Genomic DNA, 23,114 nt, shown 5'->3' on the forward strand with positions numbered 1-23,114 from the left:
CTTGGAGTATTACCACATATTTTTAAAATTGTTTTTAATATATTCATATGGTTTAAGGAATATACTAAAATGAGAGCATTGTATTCACATAATGTTTGTAATACATAATTTTAACTCTATTAAGTAAAATATTAACATAAATATCTACTACCCCATTTGCACATTTTTAATTATGAAACTATTTTAGTCTCCCATTAAAGAAAAAAAAGGCATTATATATTTTCTCTGGTGGATTTGTTGTAATTTGGAGATATTTTCCTGGACTCTTGACCATTTGAGTGAGGTATAGGCATATAGATGGATGAAAAGGAAGGAAGGAAGGAGAGAAGGAGGGAAGGGAGGAAAGGAGAAAAAGAAGAAGGATAGATGAAAGGATAGATGGATGATTGGAGGAATAAAAAAGAAGTACTGAGTCCTCTCCTAGAGCTGCCGTAACGGGTGGCTTAAAACAATGGGTCTTTCATCTCTCCCAATTCTGGAGGCCAGGAGTCTGAAGTCAAGAACCGGGCTGTGGGTCTGCCCAAGGGGAAGCTGGGTCCGGCCTCCGCGGTGAAGTTGGCCGCCAACCGGACAACTGCAGGAGCTCGGCGACGCCGGACGCGATGCCGCAAGTGCGAGGCCTGCCTGCGGACCGAGTGCGGAGAGTGCCACTTCTGCAAGGACATGAAGAAGTTCGGGGCCCGGGCGCATGAAGCAGAGCTGCATCATGCGGCAGTGCATCGCGCCAGTGCTGCCCCACACCGCCGTGTGGCGAGGCGGGGAAGGAAGACACAGTGGAGGAAGAGGCAGGCAAGTTTAACCTCATGCTCATGGAGTGCTCCATCTGCAATGAAATCATCCACCCTGGATGCCTTAAGATTAAGGAGTCCGAGGGTGTGGTTAACGATGAGCTTCCAAACTGCTGGGGGTGTCCGAAGTGTAACCATGCCGGCAAGACCGGGAAACAAAAGCGTGGCCCTGGCTTTAAGTGCGCCTCCAACCTGCCCGGCTCCCTGCTCAAGGAGCAGAAGATGAACTGGGACAACAAGGAAGGGCAGGAGCCTGCCAAGCAGAGTGAGTGTGAGGAGGCACCCCGGCGCGGGTCGGATGACCACCCCAAGAAGGCGCCCCCAGACGGCGTCCTGCGAAGGAAGTCTGACGACGTGCACCTGAGGAAGAAGCGGAAATACGAGAAGCCCCAGGAGCTGAGTGGACGCAAGCGGGCCTCATCGCTTCAAACGTCCCCCGGTTCCTCCCCTCACCTCTCGCCAAGGCCCCCTCTAGGCAGCAGCCTCAGCCCCTGGTGGAGATCCAGCCTCACTTACTTCCAGCAGCAGCTTAAACCTGGCAAAGAAGATAAGCTTTTCAGGAAAAAGCGGCGGTCCTGGAAAAACGCAGAGGACTGCATGGCGCTGGCCAACAAGCCCTTCCGGCTCTTCAAGCAGGAACCCGAGGACTATCTGCCCGAGGCACCCCCCAACAGCAGGGAGAGCGACCACTCCCGCTCCAGCTCCCCCACCACGGGACCCAGCACCGAGGGGGCTGAGGGCCCAGAGGAGAAGAAGAAGGTGAAGATACCCGGAAGTGGCGACTCCCCAACAAGGAGCTGAGCAGGGAGCTGAGCAAGGAGCTCAACCACGAGATCCAGAGGACGGAGAGCAGCCTGGCCAACGAGAACCAGCAGCCCATCAAGTCGGAGCCCGAGAGCGAGGGCGAGGAGCCCAGGCGGACCCCGGGTGTCTGCGAGCGCCCCCACCACTTCAGCAAGGGGCTCAACGGCACCCCCGCCCCCCGAGAGCTGCAGCACCAGCTGGGACCCAGCCTGCACAGCCCACTCCCAGTCATCTCCCGGCCCCCGCCCTCCGTGTCCCCACCCAAGTGTATCCAGATGGAGCGCCATGTGATCCGGCCACCCCCCATCAGCCCCCCGCCTGACTCACTGCCCCTGGATGACGGGGCAGCCCACGTCATGCACAGGGAAGTGTGGATGGCCGTCTTCAGCTACCTCAGCCACCAAGACCTGTGTGTCTGCATGCGGGTCTGCAGGACCTGGAACCGCTGGTGCTGTGATAAGCGGTTGTGGACCCGCATTGACCTGAACCATTGCAAGTCTGTCACACCCCTGATGCTGAGCGGCATCATCCGGCGACAGCCCGTCTCCCTCGACCTCAGCTGGACCAATATCTCCAAGAAGCAGCTGAGTTGGCTCATCAACCGGCTGCCTGGGCTCCGGGACTTGGTGCTGTCGGGCTGCTCATGGATCGCAGTCTCTGCCCTTTGCAGCTCCAGTTGTCCGCTGCTCCGGACCCTGAATGTTCAGTGGGTAGAGGGACTAAAGGATGTCCAGATGCGGGATCTCCTGTCCCCGCCCACAGATAACAGGCCAGGTCAGATGGACAATCGGAGCAAGCTCCGGAACATCGTGGAGCTGCGCCTGGCAGGCCAGGACATCACGGACGCCTCCCTGCGGCTCATCATCCGCCACATGCCCCTGCTCTCCAAGCTCCACCTCAGTTACTGTAATCACGTCACCGACCAGTCCATCAACCTGCTCACCGCTGTCGGCACCACCACCCGAGACTCCTTAACTGAGATCAACCTGTCCGACTGCAATAAGGTCACTGATCAGTGCCTGTCCTTCTTCAAACGCTGTGGAAACATCTGTCATATTGACCTGAGGTACTGCAAGCAAGTCACCAAGGAAGGCTGTGAGCAGTTCATAGCTGAGATGTCTGTGAGTGTCCAGTTTGGGCAAGTGGAAGAAAAGCTCCTGCAAAAACTGAGTTAGTCCAAGGACAAGTATGTAAATATGAGGTGGGCTCTGGGAGGGGGTAAGACTTTACGAAAATGAGGGCTTTATTTTCCATTTGGAACTTGGGACAACAGACCACAAAGCAATTCCATTTTGCAAGTCTTTCCAAGGGAGAAGCTGTTCAACCACCCGTTTGGGGATGTGTGAGCCGACACTTTCCTTTGCTCTAAGTCATAACTGCACTGCTTTCTGGACCATTTCTAAGGTGGCTTTTACAAGAAGACATTACTGTCGGGGACGGGGGAGGAGAGTGGACTGTGGAGAAATTCTCATATTGAAGCGTGAGCTTAGGAGTTTCTGTTGGTGGTGGTGGTGGTGTTTTGAACACTTCATTCCTTACAACGCCGAGGTTTTGGGTGTTGACATCAAGTGGACCACACACCACATCTGCTGCCATCTTGACACACTTTTTGTTTGGTTTTGTTACATCTTACATTATGCAGAACTATTTTTGTACAAATTGTTTAAAAGTTATTTATGCAAGGTTTCAGTGCATACCAGTGTTTTTATTGTTTTGAGATTGCCAATTTTCCTGATTTCCTTAAGATAGGAGAGAACTTAACATGTACTTCATTGACACAACCCATCTACAAATGTGCCCAGATCTAACAAAGCAGGCTAAGACTTTCCACTTAAAAGCATGTTTAACTGGAAGTCGAGAGCCTGCTTTGTACCTCAAGAGTTACATGAGCATGTTGTGGATAAATGTAAATTATAGTCGAAGTAAGATACTTTGCCAAGTTTCCTCTGTAGAGAATTCACTTTTCTCAAATTTTAAAATTTCGACTTCAGCGTTTGCACTCAGGAGGGTCTGCTCCAGCATGAGCTCTTGTACTTACATAGATCTAATTCATACAGTGAGTCAAGACGTAGAATAAATGCTCCCACATAGCCTTTCTTTTCGTTTTTTCTCTCCTCTGAAGTGTGGGTTGAGTTCTCATTTAGGTTTGTAACATGGCTATTTCCTAGTTGCAAGGTTCTGCATTTATAAGTGCTATTGTTGTAAGGTGGTGTTTCCTAGACCTTCCCTGATGCGATTTTAGCTTTGTTGAATTTGTATAAACAATTGTATAAAAAAAAAACCACTCTTGAACTTGGAGGGTTTTTGTTCTAGGAGTGGACTAGAAGTTTAAGCCCAGAGTCAGTAAACACTGTTTTGAGCGCCACCCCCCAACCAAAAAAGAAGTACTGACTTTTAACTAAAGCAAAGGAGTAAATGTTTGTTATTTATGTATTTGCCAACAACAAAATGTTTTCAGGACAAACTTATCTGTAATCAGACTTTGTTCAACAAGTGCATTTTACAGTATTAAAGTTAAGGCAAAGATTCCCAAACCCTGAAATATAAAATTTGTAAGATGCATTTATTTAGACTCAAATTCCTTTGCCTATGTCTGACTTTATGGGGATGTCACATATCTATCCACTATATTAACCACTACATAAGCACTAGGCTCCAAACTAAAGAGACAACAGACAACATAAGCACTACCTTACATTCGTCCTGCTGAATGAACAAATTAGTCATCTTTTCACTAATACCTGTTCCTTCCTTAAAACTCCACCATCTTGTGTAATGATTCCATACTCTTTTAGGGAAGACTACAGTAGTCTTTGGAGGTAACTTACTTTTTAACATTCTGACTTTAACCTTATCCTGGCCAAGTCCTTTAGATTTTAATTCTTAACAGCCTCAGAGTTCCATTTATTTCAACTTCACATGCTTCTCCATAGTTTAATCACCACTAACTTTGGTTCTGAATTTATCATTTGTCATTTGAATATTAGCAGTAATATCATTATTCATCTTCCTACATCCAATCTCAGCACATCCTTAAACCTGCTAACATATTTAGATCTGATCATGTTACGCTTCTGTCCCCAAACTCAGAGGAGTCTAACTGTTATCCCAACAAAAAACCAGCTTGATACACCTTTAAAGCTGTTCTAAGAACTGCTACTTTTCCACCTTTTCTTTTCTGTCACTACCCCCATTCACTATATGTCCTGCTCTTGGAAAATTGTATGGTTCTAAGAATAAAATGGAAATTATTCCCTGTACCACAGCTTCAAAAAAAGTACTATCTCTTTTATTTAATTTTTTAGGCCCAACATTAAGCAATCTAGTAATTGTAGAACCTAAAGTTAATAAATGGATAAATAAATTATACTGTTTAAGGAAAGAAATATCCCTCTAGGAACTGAACATCTATTCAAAGAAACAATATATATTAAGATATGCTAGACAACGTTCTTTATAAAGAGAATTCTGTTCTAAATATCATGAGCCTTGAGATAATTAATAAAGCATAGCTATTATACCGGTTAAGGTAATGTATTTCATAACAGCTTTGGGTAATTCTTTTTTAAGAAAATTTTTAAGAACATAATAATGTTTATAATGTAATACTTTAACAGTATGTGAAAATGTACATACTTTAATGGAGTCCAATATACCAGAAAGTGAATTATAAGATTTTTCTATTTTTGTTCTTTTGAGTAAAATTCAACTTCAAAATTATCAAAAATTAACAATTATTTTTTGTTAAACCCCTAGAACCAATGTCTAGGTTACTGACAGTATGTTTGTGATTATTATTTTGCTCCAAACAAATGAAAAGGTTGATCAACATAAATAGTCATGGCGATTTTAGCATCATTCAAGAAACAACACGGGAAATCAACAGTGTCAGAAAATGGAAAATAAAAATGAATAAAAAGAAATATTGTAGAGTGAAAATATTTTTAGTCTTCCCTAGAATATTGCACAATGGAAAGTAAATGATAGTTTTGAAAAAAATGACAGCATTCTTTTTATAAAATGGTGGAAAGCTATAAAAGGAAAACAATGAATGTGAAAATAACTGTTTTTTAAAAGTAGAGGGAAGGCATTGAGTGGATAAAAGAGAGCTACAGAAGTTGGGCTGGAAAAGGAGGAAGCTGAAAATGCTTCAAGGGGCTGGAATCTTGGAAGGAGACCTCTTAACCACCACAGACACTTAAGCTGTCAGAGAGAGCTGCTTAAAGAAGTTGTAGGGGCAGAAGTCCAGGTGATGTGGAACCCAGACGATTTGGTACAGGAGCATCTATAGCGGAGCACAGCCAGGGGTACCATCCCCCTAGGTTTGACTTGCTGCCACAGGAGACCTTAACCCTAGGGGAACTGTCAGACCTCAATTCTGCAGGGTGGTCTTGCCCATCACATGAGGCTGTTCTGACCTGAGCAACCCTTGGTCTTCTGGCCTCTGCCAGAGCCTCAGCCTGGCCGCATCTGCTTGCAGTGCCACCCTGGGTGCCCTGGGGGCCGCATCATAGCTCCTGCAATGACAGACTGTGCCAGAGCAGCCCCATGGACATGCACCAGTCCATCCACTCTCTCCCAACACAGCTTCCTCCCTGCCCACATCCACCTCCCACATTACTTTACTAGTGCCAGTGGATCTTGCCTTCTCTGCCCCACCAGCGTGCATGTGCGTGTGCACCCTGCCCTGCCACTGCTGCCAGCATGAATGCACTCTGTGCTATTTACCCCTGCCGTACCACCATTGCAGTCAGAGTCTTGGTGGGCACAGATCTGGTCAGACCTGCCCCCATCAGTTCCCCATCCTGTGCTAAAACTGCCAATGGAGTGCAACTAGGCACAGAGGACAGAAGACCCTCCTTTGCCCTGAGCAGCCACCTCTGCCTGCATAAATGGGCATAGAGGGCACACACTGTCCTGTGCCTGATGGTATCCTATCCCCATGCTAACACCACTACCAGGGCAACCATGCACACAGTCACCAGTGGGGGATCCTCCTGTTCCTGCAAGCTGTGCTACCTCCATGGCTGCTGTGAACACCTGCACAGAGGCTGGCACCCGCTAGCATCCTGCTGCAGCCAACTAGCATGCACCCCACTGAACTGCCACTGCCACTGCTGCTGGCTTATGTGAAAGAGGATGCATCCTGCTGTCACCACCCTGTGAAATTCTTTACTGGCACCACCTATTGGAGTGATGTAACTAGCAGTCTGGGAGCACCTCGGCCCCCCTAGCACAGGGAGTTTCTAACCTGGAGGAGCCAAAGAATAAAGTTGGGACATGACAGCAGTCTCAAGTTAAAGCATGCAGTCCAAGAGTTGTGAGCTGAGTCATGGCTCCCTAAAATTTTCCAGAAACAAAGCCAGTCAACTGAACCCATCTTATACCACAATAAAACCTGTGAGGTCATCAAATAGGATGAAAGAAAAAAAAATAACCATCAAAATAACAGGAGCTTCAAAGATTGAGGGAACATTAGCCCACAAAGATGCAAAAGAACCAGTGTAAGAGCTCTAAGAACTCAGAAAGCCAGAGTGCCTTCTTTCCTCCAAAGGATCATACTAACTCTCCAGTAAGGGTTCTGAACTGGGCTGGGATGGCTGAAATTACAGAAAAAAAAGTGTTCAGAATATGGATAGGAACAGAGGCCATAGAGATGTAGGAGTACATTTAAACCCAATCCAAGGAAGGTAAGAATCACAATAAAATGACACAGGAGCTGACACACAAAAATAGATAGTATAGAAAAAACTGTAACCAACCTAATAGAGCTGAAAAACATACTGCAAGAATTTCATAATGCAATTGCAAGTATTATTAACAGAACAAACCAACCTGAGAAAAGAATCTCAGAGCTTGAAGAATGGCTTTCAGAAATAAGACAGTCTGACAAGAATAGAGGAAAAACAATAAAAAGGAGTGGACAAAACCTCGGAGAAATATAGGATTATGTAAAGAGACACAATTCATGACTCATTGATGTCCCTGAAAAAGATGGGGAGAATGGAAGCAACTTGGAAAACGTATTTCAGGATATCATTTATGGCAACTTCCCCAACCTAGCTAGAGAGGCCAACATTCATATTCAGAAAATTCAATGAACCTCATTAAGATACACAAAAAGATTATACCCAAGACATATAATCATCAGATTTGCCAAGATTGAAATGAGAGAGAAAATGTTAAAGGCAACTAGAGAGGAAAGGGCCAGTCACCAACAAAGGCAAGCTCAACAGATTAAAACAGTGGACCTCTCAGTAGAAACCTTATAAGACGTAAGAGATTGGAGGCCAATAGTCAACATTCTTAAACACAAAAAATTTTAACCAAAAATTTCATATCTGGCCAAATTAATCTTCATAAGCGGAGAAATGAGATTCTCTTTAGATAAGCAAATGCTAGAGGAATTTGTAATCAAAGTACCTGTTTTCTGAGAGCTCCTGAAAGAAGCACAAAATATGGAAAGCAGAGACCATTACTAGCCAGTGAAAAGACACACATAAGCACAAAGACCATTGAGACTATAAAGCAACCACACAAAGAAATCTACATAATAACCAGCTAACATCATGACGACAGTATCAAATTCACAAGTATCAATACAAACCTTGAATGTAAACTGGGTAAATGTCCCAATCAAAAGGCACTGAGTGGCAAGCTGGATAAAATACCAAACCCCATGGTGTGCTATCTTCAAGAGATACATCACACATGAAATGAAACCTATAGGCTTGAAATAAAGGGATGGAGAAAAATCTACTGAGCAAATGGAAATCAGAAAAAATTCGAGTTGCTAACCCAATTTCAGACAAAACAAACAAAACCAGCAAAGATCAAACACATGATTATCTCAATCAATGCAGGAAAGGCCATTGATAAAATTCAATACCTCTTCATGTTCAAAACTCTCAATAAACTAAGTATTGAAGGAACATACCTGAAAACAGTAAGAGCCATCTATGTCAAGCCTTCAGCCAACATCATACTGAATGGGCAAAAGCTAGAAGCATTCCCCTTGAAAGCCAGCACAAGACAAGAATGCCCTCTGTCATCATTGCTTTTTAACATAGAATCATGTCATGTACAAACAAAAATAATACAACTTCCTGTCTTCTTATTTTGATGCATTTTATTTATTTCTCTTGCTTGATTGCTCGGAGTGGGACTTCCAATACTATGTTGAAGAGCTCTTTTATTAGCACCACTTCCTGGCTGGAGGCAAACCAACTTAGGCCATTACAGCAACTCATGGCAGAATAATACTGCTCCCAGGAAGGAGAAAATGATGGCTAACACCACTACTTGTAACTGGCTAATGAGAAGTCCTGACTCTCCACCTGAAAAACTCACTACTAGCATAAACAGCATTTGAGAAAGTCAGCACACTGAGCCTGTCTACAACCAAAGAACTTCACAGAGTCTATGTCACTCCCTGCCACCTCCATCAAAGCAGGTGCTAGTATCTCCTACTGGGACACCCAAACACAGGTCACAACTATGGACTATTTGCAGACATTCCCCAGCACTAGTCTAGATCATGGTAGCCCATCTAGGTGGCTAGACCTAGAAGAGCAATAGCAATTACTGCCATCTGGCTCTCAGAAAACCCCATTACTAGGGGAATGGGGAGAGAACCATATCAAGGGCTTACCCATGGGACAAAAGAATCTGAACAGCAAGGCTTGAGTCCTAGACCATTCCACTTGTGAGAAATTTCTTAAAGCAAACACACCATTGCAATGCTGGGCATAGTAGGGAAAGTTTACACTCTACCCCAACAAGCAGGCATCCTCTGTGATTGTAAAGGGCTTTAAAAAAAGGGGTCCTTGTTTCTCCCTGTCACTTGACTACAGACACAGCTGAGACTTCATCCACAGGCACACAGCATGAATGCACTTATAGACAACCTTACTGGTACAATCCAGAGTGAGCACAATCCCACAGGAGGAGCACCACCTAGATTCAGGCCTGCATGAGAGGCAGAGTCATAATTACTCCTTACTTGGAACATCAACATTTCTACAGATGAAAAGAGGTGCCTGTATGATCTGAATAGCTGAAACACTGGAATAGGAGTGAGGCTGTGTAGTGAATAGCTTTCCTGCTGGCTTGGCAGGGGAGCTGAGGTAGCTTCCAATCTTCACCCTGATAAAACCTCAGCATGTTTAATTGAGCATTCACCCAGCCACCCTCATCAAGACTGGGACCTCAGCCCACCATTGAATATTTATTACATCAACCCACCTCCTGGATACGCTACAACTGGTGCCTACCCAGGAATACCTCCCTTATTGACCTGAAACTGAAACATCAACTCACTAAGTAAAATACAGGAGAAAATTTAAATAAATAAATAATAAAGTGTATACCTCAAGAGAATTAGGTAAGCTTCAAGAGACCCCTGTCATTCCAATCCCATAAGAGATAGTGAACTTGCCCAAACACAAAGAATATAACTACTACAACCAGGATCTGGGAAACGCAGCAAACAAAAACTCTATCCCCCAAACCACCCAGAATCAAATTAGGCTAAAATAAGCATTAATGCCAAATTTTTAAGAGGGGAAAAAAATTAAAACAGAGTCCAATCAAAAATAAATTCAAGAACAGTTTGAAAAAATAGTCTACCCAAATGAGAAGGAACAAGAAAAGTAGTTTTGCTAATATGACAGAAGCTCCCAGCAATGGGTCTAAATCTAGAAAAAAAAAGTCTCTGAATTGCCAGGTAAATAATTCAGAAGGTTATTAAGCTACTCAAGGAGATACCAGATAAAGGTGACAACCAACTTAAAGAAATTAAAACAAAAATCTAGGGTATAGATGAAAAGTTTTTCAGAGAAATAGACATCATAAAGAAAACACAATCAGAACTTTTGGAAATATAAGACACACTTAGGGAAATACAAAATACAATGGAAAGTTTCAACAACAGATTAGCACAAGTAACATAAATAATTTCAGAGCTGGAATATAAAGCATTCAAATTAACCCAATCAGATATCAACAAAGAAAAATAATAAAAATAAATAAAGTCTCCAAGAAACATGGGATTATGTAAAATGGCCAAACCTAAAAATAATTGGTATTCCTGGGGAAAAAGAGAAAACTAAAAATTTGGAAAAATTATTTGAGGGAATAATTGAGGAAAAATTCCCTGGCCTTGCTAGAGGTCTAGACATCCAAATAAAAGAATCCTAAAGAATTCCTAGAAAATTCATTGCAAAAAGATTATTAACAAGGATCATAGTCATTAGGTTATTCAAAGACATGACAAAGGAAAGAATCATAAGAGCTGTGAGGCAAAAGCATCAGGATTTCTCAGCAGAAAACTTACAAGCCAGAAGGGATCAGACAAATAAATTCTGAGAGAATTTGCTACTACCAAACCAGAGCTACAAGAAATGCCAAAAGGAGTTCTAAATCTTGAAACAAAATGTTGAAATAGACCAAAATAGAACCCTGTTAAAGCATAAATCTCACAAGCCTATAACACAATAACACGATGATTTTTTTTTTTTTTTTTAAAAAGGTATTTAGTAAAACAACCAACATGGGGAATAGAACTTGTGAGCCTGAACTGGCTTCCATGGTCTCGTACATGAACCCCTTCCCAGTGCTCCATCTCATCAAGGACTTGAGGCTGGCTTTGGAGATGCTGGAGATTCCTCAAGAGAGAGCAGCCCTCCTGAGCCAGATCCCTGGCCCAACAGCCGCCTACATAAATAAATGGTTTGAAGAGAGCTTGAGAAGGCAGTGCCTTGGGAAGGAGGTGCAATAGGAATTCTGTCAATGAATATGGAAGCCCTACAAGAAAGTCCCCAGGGATCTCCTGCTTGAAGTTCATCTTGGCCAAATGTGGGGAACAGGGAACCCAGAGCTCTCAGCTTCCCAGAGCCCAGACCTGGCATTTGTACACTGTGTCTGACATGTAACTCTTTCAACATAACTTCTTAAATAGTTGCTAGATATATATCTGTTATTTACCCTTCATTTATTCATTTTCTGGTTCATCATTATATCTTTTAGACTTAAAAAAAAATGAGATGTACCTCACATCTCAATGCTAACTTTGAAGGTAAATGGTCTAGCTGCTTCACATAAAAGATACAGAATGGTAGAATGGATTAAAAACCACCAACCAAGTATATGCTGTCTCCAAGAGATTTACTTAACACACAAGGATTCATATAAACTTAAAGATATTCTACTCAATTGGAAACTAAACGGAAGGAGGAGTAGTTATTCTTTTTATCAGACAAACGAGACTTTAAAGCAACAACAGTAAAAAACAGACAAAGTGGACATTATATAATTACGAAAGGATTAGGCCAACAGGAAGATATTACAATTCTAAATATATATGCATCTAACACTGGAGCACCCAAATTTATGTATCCATTAATACTAGACCTAAGAAATGAAAAGGATGGCAACACAATTGGCATCAGGACTTCGATACTCCACTGATAGCACAAGACAGATCATCAAGACAGAAAGTCAACAAAGAGACAACAAACTATACTCTAGAACAAATGGGCTTAACAGATATTTACAGAACATTCTACCCAACAACTGCAGAATATACATTCTTCTCATCAGCACATAGAACATGCTTCAAGATAGACCATATGATAGGCCATAGAACAAGTTGCAATAAATTTAAGAAAATCAAAATTATATCAAATATTTTCTCAGACCAAAGTGAAGTAAAACTGGAAGTTAACTCCAAAAGGAACCCTCGAAACTGTACAAATACAAGGAAATTAAATAGTCTCCTCTAGAATGATCTTTGGGTTAACAATGAAATCAAGATGAAAATTTTTAAGTTTTTTGAAATGAATGATAATAATGACAAAACTGATCCAAACATCTGGGATACAACAAAAGTGGAGCCAAAAGTTCATAGCATTAAATGCCTTAATCAAAGAGTATGAAAAAACACAAATAAACAACCTAACATTATACCTCAAGGAACTAGAGAAACAAGAACTAACTAAACCAAAACCCAGTGGAAGAAAATAAATAACAAAGATCAGAACAGAACTAAATGAAATTGAAGCAAAAAAAAAAAAAAGCATAAATGAAACTAAAGCTGGTTCTTGGAAAAGATAAACAAAATTGACAGACCATTAGCAAGACTAACCAAGAAAAGAAGAGAGAATATACAAATTAGCTCAATTAGAAATGAAACAGGAGACATTACAACTGATACTATAAAATACAAAAGATCATTTGAAGCTACTATGAATAACTTTACATGCACAAACTAAAAAATCTAGAGAAGACGGATAAATTCTTGGAAATATATAACTCTTCTAGATTAAATCAGGAAGAAACAGAAACTCTGAGCAGACCAATAACAAGCAGAAAGATTGAATCAGTAATAAAAAATTTCCAAAAAAAAAAAAGTCCAGGACTAGGTAGATTCACAACTGAATTCTATCAGACATTCAAAGAAGAATTGGTACCAATCCAATGACACTATTCCATGGAATAGAGAAAGAGGAACTCCTCCCTAAATCATTTTATGAAGCCGGTAGCACCCTAATACCAAAATCTGGAAAGGACATAACAAAAAAGAAAACTACAGACCAATATCACTGATAAACATTGATCCAGAAATTTTCAAGAAAATGCTAGCTAACCAAATCCAAAAGCTTATCAAAAACATAACACATTATCATCAAGTGGGTTTTATATGAGGGATACAGAGATGGTTTAACATACTCAAGTCAATAAATGTGATTTAAAAGAAAAATCATATGATCATCTCAATAGACACAGAAAAAGCATTTGACAAGATCCAGCATCTCTTTGTGATAAAAAACCTCAACAAAACAGATAGAAGGAACACATCTCAAAGCAATAAAAGTCATCGACAATGTCACAGCCAACATAATATTGAATGGGGAAAAGTCAAAAGCATTCCCCCTGAGAATTGGAATGAGACAAAGAAGCCCACTTTCACCACTTCTATTCAACATAATACTGGAAGTCCCAGCCAGAGCAATTGGACAAGAGAAAAAAATAAAGGACATTCAAACTGGAAACAGAGGAAATCAGCTGTTCATCAATGATATGATCATATACCTAGAAAATCCTAAAGATTCATCCAAAAAGCTCTTAGATCTGAAAAATAAATTCAGTAAAGTCTCAAGATACAAAATCAACGTACACAAATCAGTAGCACTGCAATCACCAACAACGATCAAACTGAGAATTAAATCAATAACTCACCCTTTTACAACAGCTGCAAAAAATTAAAACACTTAGAAATATACTTAACTGAGAAGGTGAAAGATCTCTACCAGGAAAACTAAAAAACAGTGCTGAATGAAATCACAGGTAACACAAACAAATGAAAACATATCCCATGCTCATGGATGGGTAGAATTAATATTGTGAAAATGATCGTACTGCTCAAAGCAATCTACAGATTTAATGCAATAATCATGAATACGCCATTTTCATTTGTCACAGAACTAGATAAAACAGTTATACAATGTATGTGGAACCAAAAAAAAAAAAAAAGAGATTGCATAGCCAATGCAATAATAAGCAAAAAGAACAAAGCTGGATGTATAATATTACCCAACTTTAAGTTATACTACATGACTATAGTTAACAAAATGGCATGGTACTGTGTACAAAAATAGGCATGTAGACCATGGAACAGAACAGAGAACCCAGAAATATAACCAAATACTTAAAGTCAACTGATCTTCTACAAAGTATACAAAAACATAAAGTGAGGAAAGGACACCCTATTTAGGAAATGTTGCTGGAAAAACTGGCAAGCCACATACAGAAGAATAAAACTGAACTCAGCTCAAGATGAATCAAAGACATAAACTTATGACCTGAAACCATAAAAATTGTAGAATATAATATTAGATAAACTCTTCTAGACATTGGCTTAGGCAAAGAATTAATGACTAAGAACCCCAACACAAATTCAACAAAATCCAAAATAAATAAATGGGACCTAATTAAACTAAAAATCTTCTGTATAGCAAAAGAAATAATCAGCAGAGTAAACAGAAAACCCACCGATTGGGAGAAATTCTTCACAAACTATGCATGTGGCAAAGGAGTAGTATCCAGAATCTACAAGGAACTCAAACAAATCAGCAAGAAAAAAATGATTTCATCAAAAAATGTGCAAAGAGCATGAATCAACAATTCTCTAAAGAAGAAATACAGCCAACAAACATATGAAAAAATGCTTAATATCACTAATTATCAGGGAAATGCAAATTAAAACCACAATGAGTAACTACCCTACTCCTATGACCATGCAATAATTAAAAAATAAAAAAATTATAGATGTTGGCACGGATGTGATGAAAAGAGAACCCTTTTATACTGCTGGTGGGAATGTAAACTTAGTTCAACTACTATGGAAAACAGTATGGAGATTCCTTAAAAAACTAAAAGTAGAGCTACCATTTGATCCAGCAATCCCACTACTGGGTATCAACTCAAAGGAAAGGAAGTTATATATGAAAAAGACATATTTGCCCTCATTATTTATAGCAGTTGCATACGCAATTGCAAACATATGGAAGCAGTCTAAATGCCCATCAACCAAGGAGTGGATAAAGAAAATGTGGGGTGTACATATACATATATGTACTACATATGTTGCTACAAAGGCCATTATTTTGTTCCATTTTGTGTCTGAGTAGTATTCCATGGTATATGTGTGTGTGTGTGTATACATATACCTATATATGAATATGTACATGTATATACATGTATATGTACACATGTATATGTGCATATAGATGTACATATATATATAGCTTCCACTTATAAGTGAAAACATGATAGTTTTCCATTCCTGAGTTACTTCACTTAGAATAATGGCCATCCAAGTTGCTACAAAGGCCATTATTTTGTTCCATTTTAAGGCTGAGTAGTATTCCATGGTGTATGTGTCTGTGTGTGTATGTGTATATATATACCTATATACATGTATATGTACACATATACACATGTATATGCACATATGTGTACATGTACATGTACATATGTACACACGTGCACATGTATGTGCATATATAGGTGTATGTGTGTGTCTGTGTGTGTATGTGTATACATATACCTATATACATGTATATGTACATATGCATATGTTCATATGTGTACATGTGCGTGTGTACATGTGTACATGTATGTGCATATATAGGTGTATGTATACACACATACACACACAGACACATACACCATGGAATACTACTCAGCCATAAAATGGAACAAAATAATGGCCTTTGTAGCAACTTGGATGGCCATTATTCTAAGTGAAGTAACTCAGGAATGGAAAACTAACTATCATATGTTTTCACTTATAAGTGGAAGCTAACCTATGAGGATGCAAAGGCATAAGAATAATATAATGGACTTTGGGGACTCAGAGGAAAGGGCAAAAGTGGGGTGCAGGATAAAAGACTAGATATTGGGTAGCATGTACATTGCTTGGGTGAAAAGTGTACCAAAATCTCATAAAGCGCTGCTAAAGAACTTATCTATGTAACCAAAAACAAAAAACCACCTGTACCCCAAGAACTAATGAAATTTTCAAAAAGATTAATGCATCCAGGAGTTGTCTTTTTTAAAAAAAAATTTAATAAAATAGATAGACTTCTAGCTAGAATAATAAAGAAGGAAACAGAGAAGATAATGACAAAGGGGTTATTATCATTCACCACACAGAAATACTAATAACAATCAGAAAATATTAGAAAAACCTCTATGCATACAAACTAGAAAATCTAGAAGAAATGGATACATTTCTGGACACATACACCCTCCCAAGACTGAACAAGGAAGAAACTGAATCCCTAGAGAGACTAATAACAAAATCCAAGATTGAATCAGTAATAAATAGCCTACCAACAAAGAAAAGCCTAGGACCAGATGGATTCACCGCCAAATTATACCAGATGTACAAAGAAGAGCTGGTACTATTCCTACTAAAATTATTCCAAAGAAATCGAGGAGGAGGGACTCCTGCCTAACTCATTCTATAAGACTAGTATCATCCTGATACTAAAACCTGGCACAGACACAGTAAAAAAGAAAACTTCAGGCCAATATTCTTGATGAACATCCAGGCATAAATCCTCAACATAATACTGGTAAACCTAATCCAGCAGCACATCAAAAAGCTTATCCACTATGATCAAGTAGGCTTTATCTCTGGAATTTGAGGTTGGTTAAATATATGCAAATAAACAAATGTGATTCATCACATAAACAGAATTAAAGACAAAGGTCACATAATTATCTCAGTTATCCAGAAAAGACTTTTAATAAAAGTCAACACCCCTTCATATTGAAAACCCTCAATAAACTACATATTAAAAGAACATACCTCAAAATAGTAAGAGCCATTTATGATGAACCTTCCTTCTTCACAAGGTGGCAGGAGAGCAAATAAGGACGAAGGAGGAACTTCCAATCACTTATAAAACTATTAGATTTTATGAGAACTCACTTTCTATCACAAGAACAGCATGGGAGAATCAGCCCCATAATCCAATCACCTCCCTCCCTCAATACATTGGGATTACAGTTTCCTACATCAACATATAAGGATTACAATTTGAGATGAGATTTGGGTGGGGACACAGTCAAACCATATCATCCTCTGTCACCTGTCCTATTCAACACAGTACTTAATGTCGCAGCCACAACAATCAGACAAGAGAAAGGAATAAAAGGCATCTAAATAAGAAGAGAGGAAGTCAAATTATCTTTGATTGTAGACTACATGCATAATTCTGTATCGAGAAAGAAACATAGTCTCTGCCCAGAGGTGCCTCAATCTGATAAACAGCTTCAACAAAGTCTCAGGATACAAAATTAACATACAAAAATCACTAGTAGTTCTATACACCATCAACAATCAAGCCAAGAGCCATATCAGGAACACAATATCATTCACAATTGCCACAAAAAGAATAAAATATCTAGGAATACAGTTAATCAGAAAGGTGAAAGATCTCTACCAAGAGAACTACAAAACCCTGCTCAAAGAAATCAGAAATGACACCACAAATTGAAAAACATGCTTATGGATAAAAAGAATCAATATGTTAAATGGGCATACTGTTAAAAGCAATTTATAGATTCAATGCTATTCCTATCAAACTACCAATGGCATTCTTCACAAAACTAGAGAAAACTATTTTAAAATTTATATTGAACCAAAAAAGAGCTCAAATAAAATTCAAGGCAATTCTAAGTACAAAGAACAAAGCTGGAGACATTATGCTACCTGACTTCAAACTATACTACAGGTCTTCAGTAACCAAAACAGTATGGAAGTTATAAAAAAAAAAAAAAGGCACATAGACCAATCGAACAGATTAGACAGGCCAGAAATAATGCTGCACATCTACAACCATCTGATTTTCACCAGACTGATAAAAACAAGCAATGGGGAAAGGAATCCCTATTCAATAGATGTTGCTGGGATAACTGGTTACCCATATGCAGAAGATTGAAACTGGACCTCTTTCTCACCACATATTTAAAAAAATCAACTTAAGGTGTATTAAGACTTAAATTTAAATCCCAAAATTCTAAAAACCCTGGAAGACAACCTGGGCAAAACCATTCTGGACATAGGAACAGGCAAAAATTTTATAATGAAGATGCCAAAAGTTATTCCAAAAAAAGCAAACATTGACAAATGGAATCTAATTAAACTAAATAATTCTGCACAACAAAAGAAACTATCAGCAGAGTAAACAGACAACCTACAGAATGGGAGAAAATTTTTGCAAACTATGCATCTGACAGGTCTACTATCTAGCATCTGTAAGGAAATTAAACAAATTTACAAAAAAACCACACAAACCACTCTGTAAAAAGTGGTCAAAGAATATGAACAAACACTTTTCAAAAGAAGATATATATGTGGTCAAAAAATATGAAAAGAAAGCTCACCATCACTGATCATTAGAGAAATGCAAATCAAACCACACAATGAGATACCATCTCACACCAGTCATAGTGGCTAGCAATAAAAAATAAAAAAGGCCGGGCTCCTTGGCTCATGCCTGTAAATCACCAGCATTTTGGGAGGCTGAGGCGGGCAGATCACGAGGTCAGGAGTTCAAGACCAGCCTGGCCAAAATAGTGTAACCCCCATCTCTACTAAAAATGCAAAAATTAGTCAGTGTGGTGGCATGTGCTTGTAGTCCCAGCTACTTGGGAGGCTGAGGCAGGAGAATCCCTGAACCTGGGAGGCGGAGATTGCAGTGAGCCAAGACTATGCCATTGCACTCTAGCCTGGGTGACAGAGACTCTGTCTCAAAAAACAGTAAAAAAAAACCAAATTAATTAATAACAGACCCTAAAGATATTGCAGAGGAAAAGAATGCTTATACACTGTTGGACTGTATATTCATTCAACCTCTTCAGTTCTAAGCATAGTTTTAGCATGACAGAATTTTTTGACTGATTGAAATAATGAGTATATGGTTTTCAATTTATTTTAGTTTGAAATTGATATATTTCCTATGCAATTCTGAAATATGTTTAAACTGTTTTCATAAAATAATAATTGCATTTATAAATGAAACCAAGAAATACGACTTTATTTGGAAGAAGTAAACAGGGTTTAAAACTATTTTTTATTGTCTGTTTTCTGTAATTTTTAAACATAATATATTACATTTAACCTAAGATAATACTATGTATTTCAAACATAATGTATGTTATATGACCTCTAACTAGTATTCAAGGTTGAAAAATTGAAATCTAGACTCAAATGAATGGTAGTACTGAGGAAAGATCATGATTTTGTAAAGTTTTAGTATTTGTATATAAACAATGATTACAAAGCTTACAACCATTGTCCTTTCACTAAAATATGTAAAATAAGTATTTTAATATGTATTTTAAACATGTTTACTTCATTTTTTCATGAGTTAAAAACTGAGTGCTATTCTCTTTTTCACTTGTATTTTAAGTTGATGGGTATATTTGTGGGTCTGTTATGTAGGTAAACTTGTAACGTGGAGGATCATTGTACAGACGGCTTTGTCACACAGGTTTTAAGCCTAGTACCCATTAGTTATTTTTCATACAGACACATACACATGCAAACAAAAGTGCATACATGAGAACATTCATACACATATTTGCCCACATCTAGACACAATGTGTACAGCCATATGTTGGCATTCACATGCATGTGCGTGCATATACACATATATGCACACACCTTCAATATATATGCATACATATATCTACATACTTACACTCATGCAGACACACATAAGCTCACCTACACAAACATAGACAAACAGACATTGTGCACACACGAAATCACAATTTAGATTAAGTGCTATCAATGGAGTAAACAAAAATTGAAGTAAATATTCTTTTAGCATAGTTCATAATCTTGGGTGGTGTTCCTCTGTACATGTCTGTGTCCTAATCTTATAAAGGTACCAGTCATATTGGACTGGGGCCCAACCTAGTCACCTCATATTTAGTTTAATTGTCTCTTTAAATATTCTGTGACAGAATACAGATATAGTATTATGTACAGGGGGTTAGGATTTCAACATCTGGATATTGAAATTTAAGTGTGGGTCACAATACAGCCCACAACACATCTGGTTCCAAGATAATCAAACCAATAATTTAAGTAGATATAACCTTAATCAATTGAATAAAAATGTTAAAAGTTAGTGGCTTATATCTTAGAAAAATTAATATCGATTAGTTATTCAAAATTTTTAGTTTTTTTCTGGAGTCCTACATAATTTATCTGATGCTATGTGCAATTAATGATTTATATTAGGCATCTTGAAAGTGAAGATGCAATTTATTTTGCATTCAACAATGAATTTCAAATTTCTTCTTTTTATTAACCAAATTTCTTCTTTTTATTAATCATCATGCTGTACAGTTTTATGGATTTTGACAAATGCATCTCATGTGTCCACCATTACAATATCATGTATAATAGTTTCACTTTTCTAAAAATCGTTTGTTTTTCAACTATTCATACCTGCTTCAAACCCTTACAACCACTGATCATCCCCTATGGCAAACCCTTGAAAATCCCTCATCTTTTTTGTCTCTGCAATTTTGCCTACTCCAGAATATCATATTGTTAAAACTATATAGTGTATAGCCTTTTCATGCTGGCTTCTTTCATTTAGAAATATGTATTTAAAGGTCCTCCATGCCTTGTTGTACTTTGATCATTTCTTTTTATAACTGAATAATATTTCATTATATAAATATGATGTAATCGATTTATGAACCTTTTGAAGGACATTTTGATTGATTCTGGTTATTGGCAATTATGAATAAAACTGGTATAAACATTTGCTTGCAGATTTTTTTGTGGACATTAACTTTTTAACTCAATCAAAAAAAATACCTTAAGAATTTCATTCCTGAATCATATGGTAAGCCTATTAATAGCTTTGTAAGAAACTGCCAACCTATCTCCCAAACTGGGTGTAATATTTTGCATTTTCATTAGCAACAGATGAGAGTTTCTGTTGCTCCACATACTAGCCAGCATTTGGTATTAGTCAGTGCTTTGGATTTTAGCCATTCTGATAGATGAGGAGCGGTATTTTATTGTTGTTTTAATTTGCAATTGCCTAATGAGATTTTTTAATATATTTATTTGCCATGTATATCTTCTTTGGTGAGTTATCTGTACAGAAATTTTGCCCACTTTTTAATTAGCGTTTTGTCTTATTCACTTTTTTAAACAGTACAGATATTTTCTAAACATTTCCTTTGTCAGACATGTGTCTTGCAACTGTTTTTCCCCAGGTTGTGGCTTATGTTTTCATTTTCTTAACAATGTCCTTCACAGAACAAAAGCTTTTAATTTTAATGTTGTCTTTTAGAAGTTGTACTGTTTTTCATTTTACCTTTAAATCTATATTATGTTTTATATCAATTTTTGTGAAAAGTGTTGAGATTTGTATCTAAGTTTATTTGTTGCTTGTGTATGTCCAGTTGTTTCAGGCCCATTGGTTGAAAACGACTATCTTTTTTCTATTGAGTTGTCTTTATGCCTTGGTCAATAATCAGTTAATTAAATTTGTGTGGGTTATTTGTGGTCTCATTATTACCTTCCATTGATCTGTTTGTCATTATTTTTCAGAACCATGTTCTTTTGATTACTGGAACTTATAGTAAGTCATAAAGTTAAATAGTGTAAGTCCTCTAAATTTGGCCTTTTTCTGCAGTACTGTATTGGCTATCCTGAGCATTTTGACTTTCCATCTATGCTTTAGAACTATTTAATCAATATTCACAAAATAATTCGTTTCGTGTTTCATTGGGACTTTATTGTATCTATAGATCTATAGATCAAGTTGATGAGAGGTGACATCTTAAAAATATTGAGTCTTCCGGCCGGGCGCGGTGGCTCACGCCTGTAATTCCAGCACTTTGGGAGGCCGAGGCGGGTGGATCACGAGGTCAAGAAATCGAGACCATCCTGGTCAACATGGTGAAACCCCGTCTCTACTAAAAATACAAAAAATTAGCCGGGCACGGTGGCGCGTGCCTGTAATCCCAGCTACTCAGGAGGCTGAGGCAGGAGAATTGCCTGAACCCAGGAGGCGGAGGTTGCGGTGAGCCGAGATGGCGCCATTGCACTCCAGCCTGGGTAACAAGAGTGAAACTCCGTCTCAAAAAAAAAAAAAAAAAAATACTGAGTCTTCCTATGTGTGAACATGGAATGTCTTTCCATTTATTTATATTTTTCTGAATAGTTTTAATCAGTTTTGTAATTTTCCTCGTTAAGATATTTTAAATATTTTTATTAGATTTATAACTAAATATGTCTTTTTATAGTGCTAGTATAAATGGTGTGTGTTTAATTTTTAAATTATAATTTTTCACTGACGATGAGATTAAAGAAATTAACTTTTCTATATTAACCTCATATTCTGCCAACTTTCTGTAATTACTTATTAATTCCAGCATTCTTTTCTGTTAATTATTTGGTTAATTATTTGACATAGATAATGATTCATATCTGAACAAAAAAAAGCTTTATTTTTTCTTTTTCAATACATGTATTTTCTTCCTTCCTTCCCTTCCTTCCTTCCTTCCTTCCTTCCTTCCTTCCTTCCTTTCTTTCTTTCTTTCTTTCTTTTTCTTACTGCATTAGCCGGGACTTCTAGCACCTTGTTGAAAAGGAGTGTGAGAGGGGATATTCTTGGCTTGTTCCTGATCATCCAGTTTCTTATCATAAGGTATGATGTTAGTTGTAGATTTTTGTAGATATTCTTTATCAAGTTGAGAACATTCCCTTTTATTCCTAGTTCAATGAGAGTTTTATCATGTATGAGTTTTGAATTTTGTCAAATGCCTTTTCTGTATCGATTGACATTATTATACAATTTTTCTTTTTTATTCTATTGATGTGATGAATTACATTAACTAATTTTCTAATGTTGAACCAGCTTTCTGTACCTAAGGTAAATCTGATATTCCTGCAGTGTATATTTTTATACATTG

General features: G+C 38.4%; 1 protein-coding gene across 1 annotated transcript; it reads left to right on the forward strand.

Moving 5' to 3' along the window:
• Positions 1-648: 648 nt before the first annotated feature.
• Positions 649-2,768, forward strand: LOC105734626 (lysine-specific demethylase 2B-like). The gene is given in 4 exon segments (XM_064375794.1): positions 649-674; positions 676-744; positions 746-1,554; positions 1,557-2,768. Coding segments are annotated over 4 exon segments (2,100 nt in total). The 5' UTR covers positions 649-663; the 3' UTR covers position 2,768.
• Positions 2,769-23,114: the final 20,346 nt, after the last annotated feature.

Source organism: Aotus nancymaae, unplaced genomic scaffold (genome assembly GCF_030222135.1).
Source record: "Aotus nancymaae isolate 86718 unplaced genomic scaffold, 86718_ANA_hifiasm-v0.15.2.pri h1tg000014l, whole genome shotgun sequence".
In the NCBI taxonomy this organism is placed as follows: domain Eukaryota; kingdom Metazoa; phylum Chordata; class Mammalia; order Primates; family Aotidae; genus Aotus; species Aotus nancymaae.